Genomic DNA, 13,024 nt, shown 5'->3' on the forward strand with positions numbered 1-13,024 from the left:
AAGGTGGTTTGTGTTCGGGGGGTTGGGGGCAGCCAATCATCTCCCCTTCCCCCCCCACACCATTCTTTTTAGTGACAGGTCCCCTTTAAGGTGCAAATAACAGGGGATGGGGTTTGTAGTCCAAATCAGGAAAGCAACATAAGGGTGACAACGCTCCGTATCCAGTGACTGGGCGTTGTCACCTTGCACAGGAAGTGTTAAGAAACCCTGAAAATAAAATAAAATGCAGCTCCCCTCTAGGGCCTCTTCTGCTGCCATATATCGCATTCTGACACATTATTTATTCCTATCCAGCCCCCCGGGCCGGTAAGTGCTCGCACCTTATGTAGGTCATGTCCAGGGGGCTCAGGTGATCGCAGAATGACAGGCAGTTGGCTCATCCGCGCCCAGAGGCTCTCGGGATTTGTAGTCCGGATCTCCGCGCGCCTCACGCAGCGGCTCCTCCTAGAGACTACAATACCCAGCATGCACCGCGGCCCGGGCAGTGAGGTGTGTTGTGTACCCCGCTCCTGCCTATGCTGCGCGCTCGGGATTTTCGGTGACAACGCGGGTGGGCTGCAGTGAGCGGAGCTTTGCTTGGGGTCACCTCCGGGTCCAATCTGACACCCCTGTCTGCAGCAAGAGTCACCGGGAGGAGGGGGCAAGAGATCTAAGTCATTTCCTGTGAAGGTTCATTTCCTGGTTAAGCCCCAGATATCAGCTGCTGTCCCCATACACGGTGCCCGATCCTCTATGGGTCGCCCCCATCGGCTGCACTAAGATTCGGGGGCCCCATCACAGGTCCATGGGTGGCCCCGATATTATACCAACACACGGAGCGATCTCAGGCACCGACCATCCCCTCCCCCCCGCCGATTATTTATAAAGCATCGGGGTGACAGATCCCCGGACACGATTTATATCTGCCGATCCGACTGTCGGGGATCCGAACATGAAGAAGTTCTTTGACTCCCGCCGGGAGCTCGGCGGATCCGGCTCCGGGGTCGGTGGGGGATCGTCCAGCGGGCTGGGCACCGGGTACATCGGCCGGGTGTTCACCATCGGGAGGCATCAGGTCACCGTGGACGAGGTGCTGGCTGAAGGTAAAATAACGGGCGATAAAGATCTGGGGGTACCGACCGATAGAAACCGGGGAGATACAGAATCTACACATGGGGGGAAGGGAGGACACAAAGAGTCACCCCAAAATCATCCAACAATGGGGGAGGGGGGCTACAGATCACTGACTGCTCATCAATGCACAGAAATCTCCCCCATCACCCACCCTCCAACACTCATCCCTGCCTGAAGAGCTAGCACTCTACTCCTTCCAGTCACTGACTTCTCTTCCTTCCCTGCTCTTCCCATTTCCTTTTTTATCTTTCTTCCCCCTTCTCCTTTCTTTCTCCTCACTTCCTTTCCCTTTTTTATCATTCTTTTCCCTTCCTTCCCCTCCCCTTCCCCATCTTTCTCTTCCCTTCTCTCCTTTTCCCTTCCTTTCTCCTTTGTCTTCTATTTTTCTCTGATTCCTATTTCCTTTCTTTTCCCTTCCTTTTTCGTTTCTTCTTTTCGCTTACCATTTTATCTCGTCCCTCCCCTTCCCTTCCCTATCTTTCTTTTCCCTTCTTTCCTTTTGTATCTTTCTCTTCCTTTCCCCTTACCCTTTTATCTTCTCCCTTCCCTTTTCTTCTTTTCTTTCCTTTTTTTATCTTTCTTTTCCTTCCTTTCCTTTCTCTTCTTTTCTCTTCCTTTCCCTTTTTATCCTTCTTTTCTTTTCTTTTCCCTTACCTTTTTTTTCTCTTCCCTTTCCTATCTTTCATTCCCCCTTCCTTCTATTCCCTTCCCTTCCCTTCCTTTCCTTTCCCTTCTATTCCTTTGTCTTCTATTTCCTTCTCATTCCTATTTTTCTTTCTTTTCCCTTCCTTTCTCTTCTTTTCTTTTTGCTTACCTTTTTATCTCATCCCAACCCTTCCCTATCTTTCTTTTCCCTTCCCTTTCCTTCTTTTCTCTTCCTTTATTTTCCTTTGTCTTCTATTTCCTTCTCATTCCTATTTTCTTTCTTTTCCTTTCACTTCTTTTCTCTTCTCTTCCTTTCCCTTTTTTATCTTTCTTTTTCCTTTTCTACTTTGACCTTTCTTTTCTTTTCCCTTCCTTTCTCTTCTCTTCTTTTTGCTTTCCTTTTTATCTGGTCCTTCCTCTCCCTATCTTTCTTTTCCCTTCCCTTCTTTTCCTTTGTCTTCTATTTCCTTCTCTTTCCTATTTTATCTTTTTTCCCCCTTCCTTTCTCTTCTTTTCACTTCCTTTCCCTTTCTATCCTTCTTTTCTTTTCCTGTACTTTTTTTTTCTCCTCCCTCCTATCTTTCTTTTCCCTTTTCTTCTTTGACCTTTCCTTCCCTTCCCTTCCTTTCTCTTCTCTTCTCTTCCCATCCTTTTTTCCTTTGTCTTCTTTTCCGCTTCTCTTTTCTTTTTTATCTTTTTCTTCCTTTCTTTTCCTTTCCCTTTTTTATCCTTCTTTTCCCTTTTCTCCCCTCTTCTCTCGTTCTTCCCCGGCACTCTCCTGTGTGTTCTCTCTCTTTCTACTTTTCTATTCTTCTCTCCTCTTTAGCATTTACTTTCTCTCATTTTCTTCCCCACCTTCCTCCTTCTTTTTGTCCTGTGTTGTCTCCTCTCTCTTCTCTCTCTTTCTCTCATAGCCTGAAGAGCTAGCACTCTAGTCCCCCATATTGTCCCCAGCGTCCGGCCAGGTTTCATCATTCTCTTGTCGGTGTCCCCTGAGAAGTTGAATTTCCTTTCTATAAATGTAAATTGATGATAAATAATTGCAGTGACCCCGGTTCTGTGTGAATGTTTTGTATCCGCTTCCTCCATGGGATTCTGAATAATGGATTATGCTGAGTGATGTCTCAGGGAACGCGCCATATAGGACAGACTGCTGGGCTCCGAGTGCCGTGCCGTTGGGCACCAGGGGGTTTGAGGTCCTGGCTCAGTGACCTAATGGTGTGCAATGTACAGTAATACATATATATTACCAATAGTTGTGTTCCAATTGGTTGGCACCATTGGCCAGTTTTCTAATTCCGCCATGTTGCTTTTTAATATGGAATTCTTGATTGTTGTGAGTAGTTGGAGCGGCTATAGGCAAGTTCTTATCATTTCTGAAGCCAAGATCCAGATTGTCACAGGAACAAAAGATGACAACTGATTCAAATCACTTCCTGTTTTGTCCAAGGTCATTGGTGGACCCAGCCAACAGTTGGCCCGATAGGCCCTTTTACTCCTCCAACCCTTCCCATGGTATAGAAATGAGAACGCCATGCCAATTGTAGGAGCTGCAAAACTCCTACAGCTGCATGGCATGCTGGGATTTGTACTTCCTACTCACCAGGAGGACTGCCGTTGGCCAAGCTTGATCCCCACCTGCCAAATGCCTGTAAACCTCGTGCCACCCTTGCCCATCTCCTGGGCTATATTCTCCTCAACCTCCATGCATATACTTCCACCGCTCATGGATAGGATATGCAGCAAACCCTTGGTGGTTCAATTGACTGGATTGGTTGCCCATTTTTGTGGTGCCGGATGACTGAATAAGTTAAGTTCCATGCTATGTTTGTAGCACCAGTGCCGGTTTGTGCCATGGGTAGGTCTCAGTGGCATAACTATGGATCTGTGGCCCCAATAGGAACCTTTACCCCTATTCCTTGCCATGGTTCGGTACACCATATACATTCAGCACAGCTCAGACCCCCTTTTGGTGACCTGGCTTACCAGTTCCACTATTTGTGTGTTGACAGCAGCTTCAGTAGGGTGCCAGGATGGCACCCAGACCCACATAAAGGGGAGGTGATACCTGGGTTGAGGATCAGGCTAATACCCTTATCCCACCCCCACAGTGCCAGCTAGCACCACCTCTACCTACAGGTTCCAGCCTCACTCACCTGTCAACCTGCCCATCCTGCCATCCATCTATTGGTTTGCCCAATGGTAGGTCCACCACCATCCAACTCGTCCTTACGGTAGCCACTTAGTGACCTTTCCTTCCATATCCACCATTACGGTATGGTCCACTCTGGTGACTTTAGTCAGGGCCCTTGTTAGCTGGGAAGTCCGGGTACTATGTGCAACTGCACAGGTTTGCCCAATGGTAGATCCACCACTAAGTAGGGTAAATGTCCCCTGGCTGGTGGTGGCCACTTCCACCTGGTGACCTTCCCTACCAGTTCCACCATTCCTGGTTGGTCCATAGTGGTGACCATCATTGGAGCCCTTGTTAGCTGGAAGGTCCAGACCAGACCCCAACAGTTTTGCCCAATAGTATGTCCACCACCGGCCAGGTAAATCTCTCCAAGGCACGGCACATTAAAAAACAACGGGCTGTACCCCACATCTCCGAAACCAAAAAGAATAAAGTTTTGGCTTCAGCTTGACCTTGTGGTTCCATGTATGGAGCCTTCTGTAGCCATTTTCTTTAACTTTCCGGCATTCTATAGATCTATTGGAAGCCGGTGAAGTGTCCACAGCAAATATTTACCGGAGCTTTAACATCGCCATCACTCTCCAAGTCTGAAGCTTTGTTACGTCCACGTGGATTGTGCCAGCAAAGCTCCACCACAAAGTGGTCAGACCGGAGTATTTATATCGCGCTGTCTGCTATCAAACCGTTCCTAATATAGCTGTAATGTTAAAGTCGATGCGGCTGAGAAGTTTTGTGATCCGGCTGTATTAGTGGCCGGTTCCCACTTTCGTGTTTCGGAATTTTTCGGTATCTTTTCAGCGTGCTACATTGAAACGGCACATATTGTATTATAATAAATAAAAAAACAGTTTTCTGTATTGTTCTTGTAATTCAGTGTATCCCTATGGCATGGGATTTTGTCCAAATTTAGGAGAAATGTTGCTTTGTGATTGGATGACCTTCTTGTAAACGGGCTCATCGAATACAATACATTTCACTTATTTAGCCAAACCAATAATACGTGTGACAGGGGGTGCTCCTTGCAATTAAAAATCAAGTCATTCATGGTTATTATTTTTGATGTATTGATCAGGACAACCTGTTTATTCTTCAATCAAAGCCCAGAGACCAAATAGAACACTCTATGCCACTTATGACCCAGTGTTGGGGAGTGCTTCCATTGGCTGGTGGTTGGTAGGGTGTAAGCCTTGCCACTACAAAACAGGTCATTCTTTGTTAATATTTATTGTATTGATGGGGAAACCTCCTTCAGTCAAAGCCAAGTAATCAAGTGGAACACTCTCTGCCACTTATGACCCAGTGTTGGTTAGCACTTCCATTGGCTGGTGGTTGGTAGGGAGCGCTTCCTGCTCAATGTTGGCTCTGCTGGTCAATGGATGCATGGTGGTGATCAGACAAACCATGAACATCAAGGAGATAATGATTGCCATGGACCTACTGACTATTATATGGCCATTGACTGATTTGCGTTCTGTTCTGCAATGGGTCTCTGTAGAGGATGTCATCTTGCTAGACGCAGAGCTTTTCTTATGCTCATGCCAGAGCTGTCTCTCAGATGATGACTGGTGGAGGATTGGTCTGGAGTCAGCAGGACAGGTAGAGGAAGAATGGAACACCAATAAGTTATTAGGAAATAAGGAGATGTTTGCAGTGCAGATATCTTACCAGCACAGACATGCAGTACATCTATGATGTCGTAGTCATGGGAGTGCCTAGGCACCTTCGCCTATCAGGGAATGCATTGCTGATTTTCAGGAGTTCTAGACTTTTTTTCTAATATATCAGATCTTCACTTTATACCTTCAGGTCACCTTTGTAGAAGAGCCCCATGAATCATATGAAAGTTCAGCTGTAACATGTTTAGTAAGCCCTGTGCTCTTCAGAACCTCCATATTTATTCTGGCCAATACTTCAATGGTTTCCATTTTAGAATGTGTTGTGAAAAGATCATTTGTATTCCCCAACAAGCCTGCCATATCATGGCTTTAACCACGATGGTATACTTCAACCAATAACTCCATACCGGCCTATATCAGCCTTTCTTAAACTTTTTACCTTGGGGGAACAATTGAAAAAAATTTCAGATTTTGGGGACCCCCTTTCCTTGTTATAGCCACAGATCATGGTGCATTAGTGTGGTGGTCAGTGAGAAGATTGCCACCTATACATAAATCCATAAAGATCACTGGTGCCAATGTTAATTGACTTGAGAAGTCCAAATTGCATAAGGAACCCCTAACAACCTCTGGAGGAACCCTGGTTGAGTAACGGTGCTCCATACTAACTGTAGGGCCAATGTTCTATGTGAAGTCTTGGTCTTTAATCCAAGCTAAAGCAGACTTTTATTTTAAAGTAGAAATGGCTGATTAAATGTCACGAAAACATGAACATTTTCAATATATTAAATTACAATATGGATTGGGAAGCATTTAATTTAATGGGTTGGTTTCCCAGTGATGGATGTAGTAGATTGCTCAAAGCAGAAGAATGAATTGTTAGAGGACACCTTCAGATATGTAGATTATACTGCAATTCATGGAGACGGTTCAGGCCTGGGTACGAGGTTTTTCATCATCATGCTTTGTGCAAAGACTTGATTGCTTAGAATGCTATTCTTCTCATTTTTTTAAAAAAGATTTAGTGTTCTTTCCAGCCCCTTTTAGCTGGGTGCACCACCCATCACTTTAAAGTTACCACCCAGCTGTTTTTGAGTTGTTACTGAAAAGTTGGGTTACAATACAGGGGTCACCATCCGCCTGCAGCTTCTTGCCACCCAGTTTAACAAGAACTTCAAGGGAGAATGTCTTAGTGGACAATTTCTACGTACGTGAAGATGTACAGTACCTCCTTTCCAGCACTTTACCACTACATAGCTATGCGTCATCCCACCTCCCCACTCCCAAAAAAGTAACCAGATGTAGCACCCAGCATAAGGATTCATCTCTAACATGCAGAAATGGTGGGATCAGCACCAATAAAAAGCTCATGTTACTGGGCTTTGATTTGTCTACGAGTTGCTTTGTATATCCATGGATGCCACCTGGAATGAAGAAGCAGCTCGCAGTAACCCAAAGGCATAACCAGATCCAAAGTACATATAACCAGATCCATGGCGAACTGTATGCTCAACTGGCTTGTCCAGTTGATTTACCAAGTGGTAATTGATTGGTGGTCTATTCCAAAACAAGGGACACGCATGTCAATATTCTGCTTCTATGATGGTTGGGAATAGGGTGACCCACATAAGCTTAGGATCTCCTGTTGAGGTTTGCCTGATCTTTTGTACACATAACTCAACTTATGATCGGTTTTCTGTTGGTCCTCCATTCTAATTTTTTTGGATTTGTAATCAGATATGAAAATTGGCTCTTTTGTACAATGCCTTAGAAGTAACCCAAAGCAAAAATTATAAGGTATATTGTGTTTAAGAGTTATTGTGTTGGGGCCGATGACCTGGAGAATAGTCTCGGTGTTCTCCCCAGCCCCTTTTAGCTGGACGTACCACCCGGCACTTTTCACAAACCAGGTGAAACCTCGGCTGTTTTTGGATGGCTATTAAAGAGTTCACAATACAGGGCGTGCCACCCACCTACATCTTCTTCCCACCCAGCATAAACAAATTTATGGGGAAAATATTAGGTCAGCTGACCAATTTCCCAATTTTGGCTTTGTGTGCCTCTTAACCCCACTGCTGGCATTCTTCGGTTTGGGTACATAGCGTGGTAAATACATGATGAGGGGCTTGTTGTTCCCTTTTCTGTTCATGCAAAGTTTATAGAATCTGAAGTACCCTGCTTGTTTTTTAGTGCATATTATCCATGTATTTCCACTGCAGGCGTATAAATTAAACACTATTTAATCTGATTACATCTAAAAGCTTCAGTTAAAAATCAGCCGTATGACTGAATCATGGTTATTCCACTTTTTAAGCAAAAACTCCAAAAAATCAACACATTCATAAGGCTTTACAAATCCACCCCTCACCTGGGGGCCAGGTCACATGTTGTGGTGCATCGGCTTCAAAGTCATGTGATAGCTCCTCCTCCAATCACAGTGCGCGCCTTTCTTATTAAACAGAGTGAACTCCATGGGCTTTTGCTGCCTACACATTGCCAAAAAATAATTTATTTTTTTTTGTGGGCAGTTTCCTGTTTGGATAATTTGCCTTCCTGACCCCGACATGGAGTGGGAAGAAATCTTCCATTAGATAATTATAGTTGTCAATTAGAAAATACCCTCTTTACCTTTGGCCATGGTGACAATTTTAATTTCCTCTTATTTCAAAAAATTGGAGATCTTGAATACCCCCAGAAGGTATGCACAGCCATTAAAATGGGGAGGTTAGCCTACCTCTATCCAACAAAAAATGGTTCTGGTTAAGATCTACTGTAAATCTCTGATCTGGAGGTTCCATGCAGCCCTTGGACCCCAATATTTGTGAGTGCAAATGTGGATTTATAAAGCTTTATTGTTGTGACTTCTAGAAATCTTCGTTGATCTCCTGCACCATGTCCAATCATTCCTGTAGTGTGCCACTGGCCTCTGATCATCTCCAGATACCCCTGTGTTCCCTGACAACCTCCTGTTGCATTACATATGGCCCACTGGTGAGGTGGGGGCAACAAATATGACCCCCTGTACCTGCAGCTATTAGGAAGGGGTGGCCACACTAATATCCAGTTATTGATCCACTCTGTATCATACGATGAGCTTGCTTAAAAACAGATGAACAGAATGCTACTGCTCCTTTGTTGCCTAATCACTGGCCAATGGGGTGGGCCTTGGAGTGATATACTGAACTACAAGGATTTCTACATTAGTGGTCCAGGGCACAAATCTCTGGCTCATGACACTAGGGGGAAAAGAATGATACTTCGTTTGGCTGGTTAAGCAGTCTAAAAGAGGCTGGGGAGAACGCTGGATCATAATGAATAACGCTTTGGCCCTTTGCATTTATCAATGTGTATATGGGGTTTAAAAGACACATGAAGGGAACTTGGTTGACAGAAGGCACATCAAATTTTGTAAACTCTCTCAAAGGAGGAGATGGGCACGTGTTTGGTTTCCCCAGTGCCAAGTCTTGACTGGAATGCCATAGATCAATGTTTCTCCCCAGGGTTCCTCCAGAGGTTGCTAGGGGTTCCTTGAGCAACTTGAGTCTCTCAGGTCAGTATGACTGACTTCAATAATCTTTTTGGCTATCTGTAAGGGTGACATTCTTCCCAATGGCCAGCAATGTAAGAGTTATTCTTCTCAATGATCACCAGACTAATATACAGTGAGCTGTGGATATAATAATTATAGAGGGGGTTCCCTGAAGACCTGAAAGTATTTTCAAGGGTTCCTTCATGTTAAAAAAGTTTGATAAGCACTCCCTTAGATTGTTAATATTTGGTCAGTTGTTTTTGATATCCATTGGTCAGATTCTACAAACTCTGCCCACATGTGAGCCCTTCCAAGTCGCATCAAAATTTACCTATATGTCCAATCACCTCAAGGAGCAAATAATTGGTTGGTAACAATGGCCTGGATGTACATGTTACTTCTGATTCACTTTGATGATTTTGTTGGATTGGAAGTCGATCAGATGTAAAATATCAGCCCGGTTGCCCCTACCCTTTGGAATGACCTGCATGTTGAGCTCCGTATTCCGCTCTCTCCGGCTGGAGCTGACGGCCACTTTAAGAAGGCCGCCCAGTGTTTTGTAACTGCTTTGTGAATGCTCGCTGAACATGAAGCTCTTCAGATTGATGTTTACAAGTCAGGATAAAAAACTGTCCTTGTGTACCAGGCCCTTTTAAAGAACAGGCAAATTCATCGAGGCAGCAGAGGTATATTGGCAAAAGAAGAGTATGAAGAGCTGTCAGCAGTAAATAAGGCAGAGGTGTGGATGGAATGTTAAAGAACCTTCATGTCTTGCAGAAATAAAAAAAAAAAGCTGTAGGAAAAACACACAGCGAATGACGTAGGTTCTGTCGCACGGTGGCTAATTGGGTAGACCAAACAAAAACGTCTGTGTATGTGCTGCCTAAACTGTATAGTTGGCCATTACAATGCCAGCAGTCTGTACTGTGGCTTATAGGACCCATTATCAGCCTTGGGTTAGTTGCAAAGCACATTCTTCTGTATGGTACATTGCAGAATCGTTCTTTTTAACTCTATATGTTAACTCTATACTGTAGCTCTATATGTTAGTACGCAGGTACAGGTGTTCGGCACCCCACAACACATGGAGGAAAAATGGTGCATGGGCGTTTTTGCCAGTATTGTGGTGCACGTGCAACCATGTCTTCTAACTTGTTTGTAGTTTATATTGTTGGAGCAGCCTTGGTCAGTTTTTCTGATATAGATGGCCTCATATGCAGCCCTTGACATCACCTCAAGGCTGCAGATACTATTCAAGGAAGATGATGCTAGAGGAAGCTACCCAGTGTTTTCCCCCACCCCTTTTAGCTTGGCATATTGCCCGGCACCTTTCAGTAACTACCCGGCTGTTTTTGAGTGGTTACTGAAAAGTTGGGTTACTATACAGAGGCTGCCATTTGCCTACAGGTTTATCCCACCCAGTTTTCCGGGGGCAATACTGCCAAGATGTGAATGGGCTCTAAGCAGTATCCTGGAAAAATTGACTCTTTGACTTGAAGTCTGTTGGAAAAATACTCCAGTGTCCTTCCAGATATGCAGCAGCCATGGCACATCTGTAGGCCAATGGTTGTATATCTGTTGTCTGATTGACTGCTAATTTGGATTTGGAGACTTGGTTTGTGTAATTACTATGCTCTGTATTCAATTTTTTTAAGCCGGGTGGGAAGAAATTGTAGGTGGTTGGTTGTCCCGGTATTGTGACCCAACTCTTCAGTAACCATCCAAAAACAGTAACCATCGGGTTGTTTGAAAAGTGCCGGGTGGTGGCGATAACACTGATGATCCTTGCCGGAGAGAAAGCTGTACGTCTGGACCAGTAATTCCAAAAATCCCATGCTTCTGCATCTTTAATTCTGTGGATTGCAGTTTATGTATCTCGACCTGCTACCTATTGTTTGTTACCAAACCAATGATCAGGGTTAGCTAACAATGAATAAGAAAAGCCATGAACCTTTACCAAGATGGACTCCTTCACACAAGACAGAGGAAGGCATGGCAGATTAGTAAGACAACACCAGCTGATCCGTAAACTGTGCAAGATATTATAAGAGACGGCTATGCAGGACACGGTGACCTGTCTACTTGTATGATTGTAGAAGAGAGGACAAGGCTGCATGTGACGAGGTGAAACATCGCTTAGGCATGAGAAACTCGTGGTGTTTGTTGATCATAGTAAACTTTATGCTGGATCCCCCCCATCCCTGGGTATTATTATAGAAGAACATTGCCTGAAGTCCTCAAAATGATCAGGTTTTGTCACCCATGATCTACTTGTATAAACTTGGAATTGTTTGGTTTTATTATAGGTTTTCGTCCCAGCACATGGTGTTATACCCAAGTATAATGTTGGGCATTGACTTCAGCTGACAAGATATACTTTGAAATTGAAAGACTTTGGCCAAAAATTGCTAAGTAATGGTTGAGTTCTGATTGGTTTTTCTTACATAGACGATGCAGGAGGGAAATTTATATTGTAGCTGAATATATTACTTGGCAAAATTAATAAACTAGAGCTTTATACAATAGACTATATATAGAGATTATATATATATATAATATACAGTATAATGGGAACCAGATCCATGTAATGGAGGCATTGGTGCCATATGCCCCAACATGTATGACTTTTTTTTACATGGGAGAACCCTTAAAATAACTTTTAGGTCTTGGGGAACCCATTCTATGATTATTATATCCACAGATCACAATATATCAGTGTGGAGGTCTGTGGGAAGAATTCCTCTTACATTGCTTGCCAATAGGAAGAATGTCACCCTTACAGATAGCCAAAAGATCATTGGGGTCACGTAAACTGACCTGAGTGACGCAAATTGTTTGAGGAACCCTTTGGTTCCACGATATTCTGCTGTAGACATTTGCTTAACAACAGTCTTTTAATGAGTTTAATATCTGTAAAACCCAGAATATCAGGGCCACCATTGGGGGAAATACAAGGGACTCCTCTGTACCGGCCCTCTTCAAAAGAGCTTAACTTTGCAATTCTGAAACTTTTAGACGAAGGGCAGGGGGCCCAGAAATTTCTAATGGCGGTCATGAAGAAGGTTTCGGGTCCCCATGCCATCTTCATAGTCATTATTTTCATACTCTGCATGGATTGTGGCCAACAAGCCTGAAACAGCTGCATGCACTTTGGAATAAATGATTCTAAAATATTGGGCTGTACACATGTTTTATACACCTGGGGTTTTGCATGTACATTTAGCCATGGGGTATAATAGAATGATCCTCTATGGCACAGTCTGCTCTCCCGAAATGAGAAGAAATCCCCTTATTTTAGGATATGTGATGGAATGAGATGTGAGTATCTCCTATCTAAACCATAGAACAGAAATGTAATATATTGCAGCTTACCAGTCATTTCAGGCTCAGAGTATTTTCTGTACATATATAAAATACTTGTTGATGTTGCTAGAGATGTGTCCTTGTCCGTTAACCGGAGGGAAGTATCAAACAATCTTCTACCTTGTTTGTACTTCATATGGTTAGAGCAGCCTTGATCAGTTTTTCTGATATAGAAGGCCCCATATGCAGCCCTTGACATCACCTGAAGGCTACAGATACTATTAAAGAATCATAAAGCTACAGGAAGCTATCCAGTGTTCTCTCCAGCCCCTTTTAGCTGGGTGCACCACCCGGCACTTTCAATATCACCCAGCTAGTTACTGAAGTGTTGGGTCACACAATGTAGCTTCTTCCCACTAGCTTAAAAAAAAATTGGGGGAGAATTCTGCTATCGTAGTATAGATAAGGTGGTAAGAGATTGTGAAAATGCCACCAAGGGTGGAAAAGGGGTCAGAGACTGCGAAAGTGCCGCCTAGGGGGTAAAAGGGGTCTTAGACTGTGATAATGCCACCTAGGGGGGAGACAGGGTCGGGGACTGTGAAAATGCCACCTGAGGGAAAAGGG

At 44.0% G+C, this 13,024-nt stretch overlaps 1 protein-coding gene across 8 annotated transcripts in view; it reads left to right on the forward strand.

Moving 5' to 3' along the window:
- The first annotated feature begins 453 nt into the window (after positions 1–453).
- AAK1 (AP2 associated kinase 1) overlaps positions 454–13,024 on the forward strand; it is a 108,251-nt gene continuing 95,680 nt past the window's right edge. For 2 of the 8 annotated variants that reach the window (XM_072402813.1, XM_072402814.1), the window contains exon 1: positions 454–1,082. In XM_072402813.1, the coding sequence (XP_072258914.1) occupies positions 932–1,082 (151 nt within the window). In that variant the 5' untranslated portion in view covers positions 454–931. The remainder of the gene's footprint in view (positions 1,083–13,024) is intronic. The other 6 variants (XM_072402815.1, XM_072402816.1, XM_072402817.1 and 3 more) reach the window with 3 other exon arrangements.

Source organism: Pyxicephalus adspersus, chromosome 2, assembly GCF_032062135.1.
Source record: "Pyxicephalus adspersus chromosome 2, UCB_Pads_2.0, whole genome shotgun sequence".
NCBI lineage: Eukaryota > Metazoa > Chordata > Amphibia > Anura > Pyxicephalidae > Pyxicephalus > Pyxicephalus adspersus.